A 13,621-nucleotide genomic window follows, 5' to 3' on the forward strand; every position below is an offset into this window, starting at 1 on the left:
GACAGAACTTGGAAAACTGCTATACATTCTTAAGATGTATTAAATAATTGGACTTCAACTCCCTGGGATTTGCAGTAATTGTGCTATATTGAAATTGCTCCTGTACTTTCCTATGAAAAAAAGCAAATGGTGTACCCCCAACTGAATTGTATCATCAACTCAAAGCACTAGCACACGAGAACATTAAATGATTGCATGCCAATAGTGCTAATGACAGATGAACTTATGGGTTGAACATTCACAAATACAGTGGAAACAATTTGTTAACAGGTTAGTTCATCGTACTGAGTGTGTAGTAGCCAAAGGCTGCAATATGTAGGACAATAGGACAGCTAGCAACTTCCTCAAATAAAATGATGCTTTCCATAGTGATAGCAAATCATTTATTTGGATAAAATGTTTAAAAATGGACTAAATGTATATTTGAAAGCATACATATAAGAAGGTCAAAATGTAGAAGTCTTAATAGAAATTAGAGCATATTGACATTTACTGATGATGTCAAAGTTAGCCATCTAAAATAAGGTATAGGAAGTTGCTAATTGTTCTGTTTCCCTTTCCATAGGCAAGTCAGTTAGGCAAATGTACTTGGAAGGTGGTAAACTTTATTCTTTTATATACTTGCAGAATGGAGGCATTATTCTAATACATGCTTGCCTCAAAACTTAGATGAGTTATTGGGAGTCAGGTTTTCCTAAGTATTAATTTTGGTTCCGTCACCAGCAAGGAACCTAGACCCTTACTCACCTGAGCACCATCAGTTCCAAGGAAGGGATAACAAAGGGACTCAAAGATTAAGAAATTTGTTTCATGCTTCCACTGCTTAGTTAAAAGAACCACAACTCCTTCATGGAAGCACTTCCCTACCTGAGGTGGCAGGGTCTTGCTTCTATTTCCTAGTTTAAATGGTAGTTCCAGAATATCTGCTTTCTCTAGAACTGTACTGTCTGACGTGGCAGTCTTGGGGCACATGTAACTATTGAATGTTTGATATGTTGCTAATATCACTTGAGGTAAGTCCTAAGTACAAAAGCATCCCAAATTTAAAAGAGTACTATGAATAAAATAACATAAAATGTCTCATTCATTTTTAATATTCTTGTTTAATTGACAACATTGAAATGGTATTTTGATATCTTGGCCTCAGTGAAATGAGTCATTGGGATTAACTTCACTTATTTTACTTTTAAAACTTTAACTACCAGAACAGTTAAATGTTATTCATGTGGCTCACAATGCTACTCACATACATTTGTATTGGACAGTACTGCTCTAAGAATTTTTGTTTTTTTCTCCTTTTGTGTCACAGACCATAACTTAATTATAATTCTGCCTTTAGAAGAGCACTGCTCACTGACAAGAGCACACAATCATTGTTTACAGATAATTAAATAGTAGCAAAGAGACAATGCTAAAATCAAACCAAAGGAAAAAAAAAACACACGAAGGAACAACAACAAAAGGTTAACACACAGAAACGTAAGGCTGATTAGTTTACTAGACCTTAACCGTACCCCTAGATCTTAACACTTTCTGTTCCATACACGTTGTAGCCTTCTCTGTATGTAGCGTAATTCTGAGTGTTGGTGGCAGGAGCAGGCTTAAAGTTTTGGGTGTTCTTTGTGAGTTTCATGCGTTTGGACTCTGCCCGAGATTTGTAACAGAATTCTATCAAAGCCACCATCATGGCCAGACCCAGACCTCCGACAAGTATATAGAACACGCCTGCCACATTGCTCAGGCTTAGAGCACTGGTCTTGTCCTAAGAAAAATGAACAAGGCGATTAGTTCTTGAGGAAAACAAAGGCAGTAGGGCATCATAACACATCACAACAGTATAGGACAGTTCTAAGTTGTAAAATAACTAAACATTGTGTAAGTGTTAGCACTCAGCTCTGGCAACTGGCTGATGTTTCACAATGACCAGCAAGATGATAGATTATGTTTCTGTTGACAGTTTTGCTTCTCATTCCTTATGCCTCTTAGTATCCCCAAATGTTTAACACAGTGTTCAACCACTAAATAAGACATCATGTGTTCAGGGGAACAAAAGAGCAAACACAAGCATAATGTATCTCTCTGCCAGCCTAAACACACACCATTTTCCAGAGTTGAGCTGCAGCATCATCCCTACAAATGTCACATTCTTTTCATTTTGGAACGGAAGCACTCTTTCCCCTCTCTGCCTCAAAATGCCTCCTTTCCCCTTGTGACAAATCCTGTGACAAACTTGCTTAACAATTAGTCTGTAAGCTACTAGGTGAGAATATTAGAGGTCCCTTATATTCTTGTATGGGGATTTACTTCATGGGGATTTGTGGGAAAAGGGTTAAGTCCTCTTTTTTCCCAGTGACTGATAAATTGACCCCTTGGAGAATTGGTTGCTAAGTTCAAAATCAGGGCAGCAAGTCTTTGTGCTGCTAGAACAAGGTCTTTGTGCTGCTACAACAAGGGTACAACACAAAGAGTTGGCTTCACTCCGTCTTCCTGAAAGTTTAAGGGAGCCATCCGGAGGGTCCATTGTGTCCTCAACTGGCTCCACACAAATCAGGAAGATTTTCTAGATCATTTATGACTAAAAACAAAAACCAAAAAAGCAAAAAACAAAAACAAAAACAAAAACAAAAATGTTCAGTTCATTTTAACATTTTACTCCAGGGAATGTTGGACTAATTACAAAAATGCTCCACCTATCTGTTTTCTATTTAAGATGGAGGAAAAATTGAAGAAGGCGGTCAGTGCCTTTTAGGTCACCCAGCAACTTTCACTAAGGTAGCTGCTTGCATGAAAAAAGAAAAAAACTGAACTGCTGAACAATAGAAAGAAAAAAATTGGTGTCTTGAGCCCTACCTTGAGGTAGGACACACCAAGGGCCAGGAGTCTTTCTTTGAAAAAATAAAAATAAAATAGCATTTTGTAGTCTTTTTAGAGGGAATGTAACCATTTTGCTGCTGGAAGGAGTTGAATAGAATAGTCATTTTTTTAAGCCTGTGAATTTTGAACATCTTATTTAGATGATGACATAGCGGACAGATGCTGGCCCTTGCTGCCCATTAGCACTATGGCTCAGCTAGTTCTAATATATTTAAATGGCCATGTCTTTCTATTTTCATAGGAGTCAACCCTATGCCTGTTTACTGTAATAAAAAGGCCAACTGAAATTGAATTGCATTCAGGAATGCATGTGGGGTGCCTTATTTCCATGCCAGCCTTACACATAGTCACTTTTCTAGAATGAATGACAGTTAGGTGAATTGTAAGAACTTCTGTCCCTTATTGGACAGCAGTCATTTCCTTAAGGCAGCTTACTAGGCTAGCTGCAAGGGTAGCCCATAGTCAATCAAGAAATGGACCAATTTCTAGAACCTTCCTTCTGTTGTCATAAATGTATATGTGCATGACACTGAATGTGCTAAAAGATCCTTTATGATAACCCATGTGATCTGTAGCAGTAATAACAGTTTCAAATTCTGTGTGTTGAATTTTTATAGAATTCCCTGATGTGGGATATAGAAAACCAGTAGCAAAATGGTTCACTGCATGGGGAAAATGAGTGGCATTTCATGAAATGAATTAACTGATACCACAATATTAGTTCAGAAAAAGGAAAAGGCAAACATTGAAACTAAAAAGAACTTTCTTTGGGGAGCAAAGGGGGGGCAGGAAGGAGGCGGGGAAGAGTGTTCCATGCTTATTAATGTGATGTTAACCTTGACAATGTATACCCTTAAGGAGCATGCGACCAAATTTTCAAAGTATTACATACAGAGATTCAAACGACACCTTTGGAAGAGAAAAGTGTGACAGACTTAATGAGATTTGAGATCCAAACAGATGCTGAATTTAATATGACAGCAGCTGGAAGGGAGCTAATCATTTTGGTTACAGAGACCGGTCTTTGTTGTTTGTTTGACTGTTTTCTGATGGCAAAGACATAATATATTAATAACCAGTGGTATTTACAACTCCAGTCTCTGACACTGCAAGATATTAAGATAAAGTACTGCCACCAGTGGATCTTTTGTTGTTGTTGTTGTTGTTAAGGTTTGTGGTTTTCTCTTTGAACTTTCGAAATGTGAACTACAGTAAAACCCCTTTATAACACAGCTCATTATTTTATAGCTTGGGAAGTGCATTGGGCCAGATTGAGTCCCTAAACCATAATTGATCATATCATAATGGGTTGGTGTCACATGGCAGGTCTGTGAGGTTGGCGTTTGTCTTATTCCTATGGTGCTGACGTTATGAAGGGGTCCCACTGTGCCAGGGTGTGTGTGTTGGGAAGGAAAGGCGTTTGGGGGTAGAAAATAAAGAGTGGGTGAAAATGTGATTGCTAATCAGTACAAAAAGACCTTCAGCGACTGACCTTACTCCCGGAGTCCTTGGCTCCACACTCCCCCTTATCGTACCACCATTTGTTTTTCAGCTTGTCTAAGATGCCTTGTTCACTGAGTTTCAATACTGCAAGGTTTACAGGCGTTCTTCACGTGGGAAATAACATAAATAACATTATATTATGTTATTTTATGTTATTCAAGCTTCAAACTACTTTAAAACTATAGAAAGCGATAAAGCAGGGGGCCCTGGCCACAGAGGAATTTTAGACACTGCAGGCAACCTGAGCATTTCCTTATAAAAAGTTAACACTACAGCAACGCTATATTTACCAGGGCCTGCCCATATCGCTTTGAGTAATCGGCACACACTGTTAAATAATGAGGATAGAAAAAAAGGCACTCCTCAGATAGGCTGTGTGTAGTGAGGAGGGTCTCCCCTCAAGTGACAATTGTCGGCGGCAGCTTGCAGTAACTTTGTGTTGGAGGTGTGTTAGGTTTGATCTAACCGGGTGTCTTGTTGTACTTCCAGACAGAAAGCAAGTCATCGGTGTGGGGGGAGGCGCGGGGGGGGGGGCTAGGAAGGGGACAGGGCTAGAAAGGGAAACATTTGTATATTGTGGACCAAGACAAATGGATGGATCTGAACAGAAAACAAATCCTGTATAAACAGCATGCCTTTGTATTAATTGTCTCCTATTACATGAATCTATTGTCCAGCTGAAAACGATCTACTGAAGAACCGAACTACACACATATCCTCACGCAACAACCATACATTCTAATTCCTATGCATACACTATTCTTAACATTAAGCGTTCAATGTATACCTTCAAATTTTTGATGAGGAGCATTTTCAATAGCAGAGAAACAGGCCCATGGGATGTTTCTGCGTTATTGACTATATGTCTCTCTGATATGCCTACAATCAAGTCAGATCCCCAGAAAGTGGAACAGGGTCTTTCAAAGCAGAATATTAATACAGGGTTATGTAAAATGGCCAATTGACATTGCCACTGTTGAGGTGCTACTGTGGGAAATAGTTTGATAAATTAAGACTTCCTTAAATGAGAGACTAATGCATCTTTAGGAGGCTAGGTTACTGCTTGCTCCCCCTGGTCCTCCATTACTCAATGTATAAAGACTGTATTTGGAACCATTGGGCACAATGTGTGAAATCTTACTGCTCCTACATCAATGATTTTTCTTCCGGAGAGTTTTGTTTGGCTATCAGATAGCAATAGTGGCCACTACCCTTTCTTCTTCTTATAGCTATTGAATTTAAAACGAAGTCTCCCTAATAACTCTGGGCAAAAATGTGTTACATGGAAAGGGTGGTCAATTGTATGATGAGGCAATAAACTGTGTTCATGTTCTCGTGAACAGTATTGCCAATGCTAGTGTTTTTTGGTATAAAGCCACTGACTTTAAAGGAAGAATGTTGCGCTCAAGGGCATGGTCAGGCAGACGTGTAGCCAGCCCCTAAGCAGGCGTGGCTACAGGTTCCCCTACAGAAGAAGTCACAAAAATTTCTGTAACTATGGGCATGCTATAACATTTCTTAGCTTCCTTTGGAAAAGTTGAACCTATTAACATATCTTGTTAAAGACAAGACTTCCTATAATCACAGAGATCTGGTCTCTGCCATACCAGCTCTCAAAACTTTTCCTTTATTTTTCCATTTGCAGTTGAGAGTAGAGGGATCATCTAAGTTTGAGATATTCTGGGATATGCATCTTCATTTAAAATAGTATGCAATTTCAGATTACTTGGATTTGAAAATCAATAAACCTTTAATAGCAAGGAGGTGACACTCTGTTATTAGGGTAGGGCATGGTAGCCAGAATATCTTCATTCCATGTCTTACAAGGAAATTGAGATCCTTTCATACTTTAAACAAGTTCTTCCCATCAGCACTCAAATCCCAGGTTTCTGAAGTATTATCCAGAATTGCAACAAAGCATACACAAAACTATGAGCCTCCTTAAGATAGTATTGACACTGAAAGTTGTGTCTTAGATTATCTTAAATGTCAGCGAGGCCATATATGGCCCCAAGAGCAATGTGGGAATTGCCTTCTCCCCTACTCCCCATTGCTATTTCTTTGCTTCTCTATTATTTGTAATGCCATCACCATCACTTCTCTCCCAGTGCTGTGCTTTGAGCCAGGTTCTGGTATGAGATGCAGCATGGTGAAAGTTGCCTCTAGATACAGGGCAAGATGCTATCTAATGACATGAGGAATGACCTGGGTTCCTCAGGCCTATATATCCTTTGTGTACTTCCTTTTTATTGCAAAAGGTTCAGTGGCTTCTTATTGCTCTCTGCCTGTGTCCTTATCAGGCCTCATTCTCCTTCAAGGTTCTGCATTCTTAAACATACCTCATTCAATTTGTTCACTACTGCTGCTTTTATTAGATCTTAGGAACAGTGCAGCCTGATTAACATTACCACACTAGGGTTAATGGAGGCTTCCATCCTCTAGATACCCCAGTTTTAGAAGATGTTCATAAGCATTTAAGTGACATAGATTGATAAAAGTGGGATATGTGGGTTTAGAGCACTGTTTCTCAAAATGTGTTTCAGAGACCCTGGGGGATCATTGAAACCCTTTCATTAGAGGGTCCATGAAGTCAAAGAATTTTATAGTGATACTAAGGCATAAATTGCCCTTTCTCACTATTATTCCTTCATGATATACAAATTCCTTGCAGGCTACTTGATATGTGAAATCATAACAAATTTAATGAAGAAATAGAAATGATATTCCCATCCTTTAATATAAGCTAAATATTAAGAGATCTGCAAAAATGAACCAGTTTCACTTTCTGTTATTTTGAAAATAGTTGTTTTCATGAAAGTATATTATTTATCGTAACATGTACTGTGTTATTTTAAAAATAAATCAATGCACATATTCCTTTAAAATTTTGAAGTTTCCATTTTGGACATGATGAATATTAATAGATACAACAAACATAAACAAAATATTTTCAGATTTTTGCAATGAATTCTAAGTCTGTGGAGAGTTCTGGAACACAATGTTTTGTAAGCACTGCTTTGGAGAATGGTTGAGTTTTGTTGTGATGGGGCTTATTCTGAACTGTCAACTGAATACTCTTGCCTAAGTCCAGACTACTATCTCAGTATATTAGTGTTCTCCTTCTGTCAAATGGCCTATGCCTGCCCTGGGCCATTCAGTAGCTTTCACAGAACAGCTAGTAACTGTTTCCTATTCCAGTTTACAGTGCAGGCTACCTTAGTGTAATAGCTTTTGAGCAGGCAGGCAGGGCAGGGCCTTTTGTCCTCCAGAGGACATTTGGTAATGCCTGCTGTCATTCTTGTCAAGAAATGGGCTAGGGCATGATACAGGCATCCAATGGTAGAGGCCGTGCATGCTGATAAACATCCTATAATTACAGGACGGTCTCCACAACAATGAATGCATCCTCTGGTTCCAAAGGACTCTAGAGTTGAGCCTGAGAACATCCAGATCTCCTCTGAGATACAAAGACAGTAAAGAACTCTGACAAATCACAAACCTCTAGAAGGTTAGTCTTTGATTAGAAAACAAAACAAAACAAAACAAAACCCCTTAACAACCTAGGCTTAATGAAATTTGGCAGTGAACCAATGTGCTCTTGGGAGCTTCAAAATAGAAACGAGGGCCAACCTAAACATTTCAAGCAGCAGCACACCCAAGGAACATAAAAGTTGTCATCAGAAATCACAGATAATGCCACTCAACAAGGTGAGGAGAGCCACGAAGAGAAGAGAAGAGAAGAGAAGAGAAGGGAAGGGAAGAGAAGAGAAGAGAAGAGAAGAGAAGAGAAGAGAAGAGAAGAGAAGAGAAGAGAAGAGAAGAGAAGAGAAGAGAAGAGAAGAGAAGAGAGCTCCCCTGTGCTGTGTTGCTGTGGGATAGACTAAGTTTCCAAAATGGCAAAGTAAGCATGCTTTGAGTCATATGGGTTTCCCCCTTCCTGTGCCTTGCTGGATGTACTGTGAAGTCTAATTCAAGTCAACTAAATACACACACACACACACACACACACACACACACACACACACACACACCGGTGTTTTGAAGAAAAGAGAATTAGGTGTGCATTTGGTCATCTTAGATGTTATTTTTGTCAGGGTGCTGTTTTTCCCTCCTAGATCAAATATTTTCTCTTCTCACTCCATCATCTTCTATCTTGCCTCATTTCTGGGTCTGTATTGGGACTCCTTCTATACCATGTGCTTCTCAAAGGTATGGATCATAGCTTATGCATTTGTAGCCTCATTCCTTATATTTTCTCAGTAAAATAGCATTTCAAATATAACTCTCTTAGTTTTTCATTTTTTTCAACCTAGTTCCTTTACATAATTACAATAGTCAATTTTATTATTGGTTGTTTAACGGCCACCCCAAGAAGGCAGATTTATGGTACTCACTTTATAAATTATAAAACTGAAATGCACAGGGGTCAAACAATCTGCTTAAGCCCCTATATATCACAGGGAAGGCCAAAAGGCAAATGGATATACATTGAACTGTCTTCTATGTATTATCCACTGAATATAGACAAGAGTAGGTAGCTCTCCTCATTTTTCTCTTTGAGCTTAGATGTCCATGATGATTTTTTCCAGGGACCCCAATTCTCCAAATAACTATCAATCTAGCAAGGGTGTATGTTCCAGCTGGGGCCTGTTACTGTGATGCAGCAATGCTTCTCATGGGTAATGTTTCGAGCAATCACTGAAGGCCTTGACTGCTACCTGAGAGAATTAGAGAAGTCAGAAATATTTATTGGGCTCACCTCAATAGAGAGCAGAAAGAATTATACCAAGTAGGTCAGATTTCTATCATGGAAATTAGCCAAACTGTTGCTGTCTACAGGGTTTGTTATGAGCTTTGTGCTGAGCAGTTCCCTCATAAGATGAGACATTGGTCAGCAAGCTGAAGGAGAAATCTGGAAGGCTTTCTGATGAAATTTGATGGGATCTGGGAATATCCCCAGGCCCCATATATTCTTCACTATTTCTAAAATTCCACTGTAAAAATTTCACACTGTTAATTTTGGACAATGTGGGTTTTTTGTTTTTGTAAAATATGAAAATTCCTGAGATATTTGAAATGAAGAAATAGAAACTATTTACAAAGCAACTTGGTATTCTACTTTGTATAAAAAATGTTTGGAGGTTGGGACAAGAACATAAGGTTCTCCAGAGAAGAAAATGTTTTATGGCACAGAAATCATGAACAGGATTATGGGCATCTGTGAATTACAGTATTTAAAATATGTGAACATAATGGTGACCTGTATCAGGATATTTATTTCTGAGTGTGGAGGACAGTCAGGAGTTGCCATTTGTTTATCATCTTTTAATATAGGAGGAATATTGTAATTTCTAAAGATTTGATGATTAATTCTTTTTAAAATGTTTATTTTAAAACTCCTTTCTCTCTCTTCTCTCTGTCTCTGTCTCTGTCTCTGTCTCTCTGTCTCTGTCTCTGTCTCTGTCTCTGTCTCTCTCTCTCTCTCTCTCTCTCTCTCTCTCTCTCTCTGTGTGTGTGTGTGTGTGTGTGTGTGTGTGTGTGTGTGTACCATGACACATGTGGGCAGGTCAGAGGAGAACTTGTGGGAGTCAGTTCTGTCCTTTTACCTGCGTGTGGGTTCTGCAGGTTGAACTCTGGTCATCAGACTCAAAACCAGGTGCCTTTATCCATTCAAGCCTCTCCCTCCCTCTCCTTGCTCTTCCTCTCTCTATTCTTCTGTTGCCCAAGTTGTCCTTAGCTTTCATATTTAGCTGACGCTCTCACTGAATTCTTCTTCTTTCTGCCTTTACCTCCCATGAACTGAGAAAGATAAGTTCCAAGCAAGCCTGGCATGAATTGTATTTTTTTGGTAAAGATTTATTTATTATAATACAGTGCTGCATTATGCCTGAATGCCAGAAGAGGGCACCAGATCGCATTACAGATGGTTGTGAGCCACCTTGTGGTTGCTGGAAATTGAGCTCAGGACATCTGGAAGAGCAGCCAGTGTTCTTAACTTCTGAGCCATCTCTCCAGCCCCATGAATTGTATTTTCAAAGAAAATATGAGTAGATGATAAAAATTTCTGCTTGTCAGCCATCCACACCTGGTAATAACTCAGCTACAAAGGACTGCCTGTATATAGAGTCCAGACTTATCCCATCCAGGTGATGGTTGTATAAATTCTAAGCTCTGATTCACCCAGCCATTTCAAGGAATCAATGTTGTCTTAACAGTGGTAAGCCTTACACATGGAGACAGTTTAAGGATACGAGTGCCACGTTTTGTTCTGTGAATGTAGACTGTATTGTATAACCAAAATAAATAAGCCTTTGGTTAAAACAACTGCTAAGTTTATTTTAAACTTTGATTTCCTTAAGTATTAGAATAATAAATGAAGCATCTTGGAGTCATGTTGTATTCAAATGGAGTTATCAGAGTGTGCTGAGCCTGTCTATAGGGGAAAAGCAGAGAACTTGGGTCTAAGTAAGTTCATTACCAAGTTGATATCCTTAAGTAATCTGGTAACTTAGAATGCATGAGAGAATAGTTTAAATTGTGGGTATGACTCTGATCCTGGGAAATATAGAAAGTATTGCTATAGTGTCCTGTCATTTATCCATTGGAGAGACTGGATGATATATTCTGCTCTAAACCTTTCCTGTTTCTGAACAGGAATACTGAAAGAGCAAATGCCTGGCTAATTAATGATTCCTGAAGATCTTCAATGGTTCCCTTAAGAGGGATAGATATATGTGCCAATATATAGGTTATAGAAAAAGAAAAGATCACACAGATGCAAAAGAATTAATGAGCAAGGATGGTGAATTTATAGATGTAATTAGAAACTTGTTCTGACAACACAATATCTAGGTGATGAAAATGGAAATGATCACAAACTAAGTTGGAGAAATTTCTACCACCTTGTCCTGCATCCAAGTGTTTGCTTCTAAGTTACTAATTTCTGCTTCTTGATACCTTTCTGAACAACCCCTATGGAGTATCTTCAGCCCAGTGGAGAGAGAAAAGTTATTCTCTATTTTCTTGGCCATTTTTTTTAAAAACTGAGACTACTTTAGGTAGTCATGGTGATCAGTCATCCAGATGGTGGTGCACCACCCTTCCCAGTCTCTCATTCTGGCCTCTCTTGGAGAAGCCATACTATCACTTCACATAAGAAGTATGTGCAATCAGGGGCAGATATAAAATTGCACAGGTTTGTGGGAGCCAATTGATGGTTAAGAGAGAAGAATCCTTGCTGAGTGATAGGATCTACCATGAAGCCCTTTGTATTCTTTTTTGTTAGTTAACATGAGTTATGTGTAGTGCGAAGGGATTTACTTGTCTATGTGGCAGCTATTGGAAACTGTGACAGTTCCAAATAGGCCCTAAATTGTGCAAGTGTCTGGACTCATTAAAAATATGCTACCCCCCACTTTTCACAGGAGTTCCTGCATGTAGCATTGCAGCAGAATAAGGATTCATGTCATTTCAAACTTTGTGCCATTAGATCACCAAGAATCGTTTCCATACACTTTGACTGTTGACATTACTAGACTCTGACTGTTCAAGTGACCCTCATTTCCACAGAGGAAGATCCAATGAGTTGCAGTTATGCACTGCTTAACTGCTAGAAGCCACCTCTGAGAGAGTATTTATAACCACATAGTTCACAAATGTAGCTCAAACCTATTTAACTCCTTGCTAATGGGATCATAATTTAATATAAGTGCAAAGAGCAAATTCAATAACACATGCATATAACATTAGGAGTTGAAAGCTGTGAGTCATTTTTCTAAAGGCCTAACAATGCTAATGACTGAAATATATTGATGAGCATCTGTGCTTGCATGCCAGCCTCAGAAGGAAACTTGAAATATGGAGTTAAAAGCAATGGCATTTCCATATGATAACCTCTCATATTCAGAGCAAGAGAACCTTTGATTCTACAGATCATAGATTTCCCTGATGGATTTCTGTCAAAAAACTAGACGTTGGTCTGACTTACTCAACTAAAACAGGATTACAAAAAATTACTGGCCATGGATTATTTCACATGGGCTAAATTGTCTGGGAAGATTCCTTACTCAATTTGTTCCCACCAGAGGCAAAGGGACCAGGGAAGATACTAAAGGCAGATAACTAATTGATATGTTTCACTGAAAAATTCCATTTTAAATGTGACTCTCCCTTATTGTCCAAGTAAGATTAAAAATTCCATTTTAACATGAATCAGAAGTTCAAACTATCAATTTGGTGTTTATCGTGTATAAGCGTGTTTTCTTTAGTTGATTCCAGCAGTATCAAGAGAGGCCAGAAATTCAAATGATAAGTGTTTCTGAAAACATGGAAGTATTCAGGCTATAAATAATCAGTCTTAGCTTGTATCTAAATGTAGATTGAAATAAATGGTGGCAATATATCAGACCTACTAACAAACTTGGTACAGATTGCTGGATCAAGGGTAAATGCCAATCTCTTACAGCACACATTCTGGCAACCACACTTCATTCCTGCATTCCTAATAGTGATGCTAGACAGGAAACACTAGCAGTTTTACTAAGAGTATATATATATATATTATATATATAATATATATATATATGATTATATACACATATGTATATATAATATGTATATACTAAAATACAGTATTATATTGTTGTTTTAAATATATTTTGAGAAGTATTTAAGTGCTAGATAAAATGAATAAAAAAGTAAATTCAGCAATTAGACCACATTTTGCCACCTCAGACTAATAGGTACCAGCCTCAAGTGCCAAGGGCCAAATGCTATACCGCTCTCTAAAAAGTAAAGAGAATGGATTTTAACTATTCTCCATAAAATTTCCCCCCACCCTGTTCCACCAACCCCAACTCCCACCCTCATAAAACATAATTTTTGTGCATCAAATCTTTCATGTTTCTTTTACATGGTTGTCCTACCTTTCAGACAGTATAGTTCTACAACCTCTTCAAATGAAATGAAACCCAGTGATTTGATCTTCAAGGGGAAGAAAGGGCATAGACATAGATATGCATCATTTCAATCTTTGCCATGGCAACAGTGTCCTTCCTCTTGGCAAGTGGGTAACATCATTCTTACCTTCTTGCTTTTCACTCCTGCTTTTCTTTCTGTAGTTCTTGTGTTGGATATTTTGGTTGTTTCTCAATAAGAAACATATTTATATTATCAGGATAACAACATATGCAATCAATTATGTCTTAATCATAGAAATCATCTTAAGGCCACACAGTCTTATTAT

General features: G+C 38.3%; 1 protein-coding gene across 2 annotated transcripts in view; it reads right to left on the minus strand.

Moving 5' to 3' along the window:
- Positions 1-1,516: 1,516 nt before the first annotated feature.
- The window catches only part of LOC100770349 (glutamate receptor 3), a 268,038-nt gene continuing 255,933 nt past the window's right edge, over positions 1,517-13,621 (minus strand). Inside the window, exons 14-15 of one of the 2 annotated variants that reach the window (XM_035450026.1) lie at positions 4,367-4,481; positions 1,517-1,762 (exon numbers count right to left, since the gene is read on the minus strand). In XM_035450026.1, the coding sequence (XP_035305917.1) occupies positions 1,517-1,762; positions 4,367-4,481 (361 nt within the window). The remainder of the gene's footprint in view (positions 1,763-4,366; positions 4,482-13,621) is intronic. The other variant, XM_035450028.1, reaches the window with a different exon arrangement.

This window comes from Cricetulus griseus, chromosome X (genome assembly GCF_003668045.3).
Source record: "Cricetulus griseus strain 17A/GY chromosome X, alternate assembly CriGri-PICRH-1.0, whole genome shotgun sequence".
NCBI classification, from domain to species: Eukaryota; Metazoa; Chordata; class Mammalia; order Rodentia; family Cricetidae; genus Cricetulus; species Cricetulus griseus.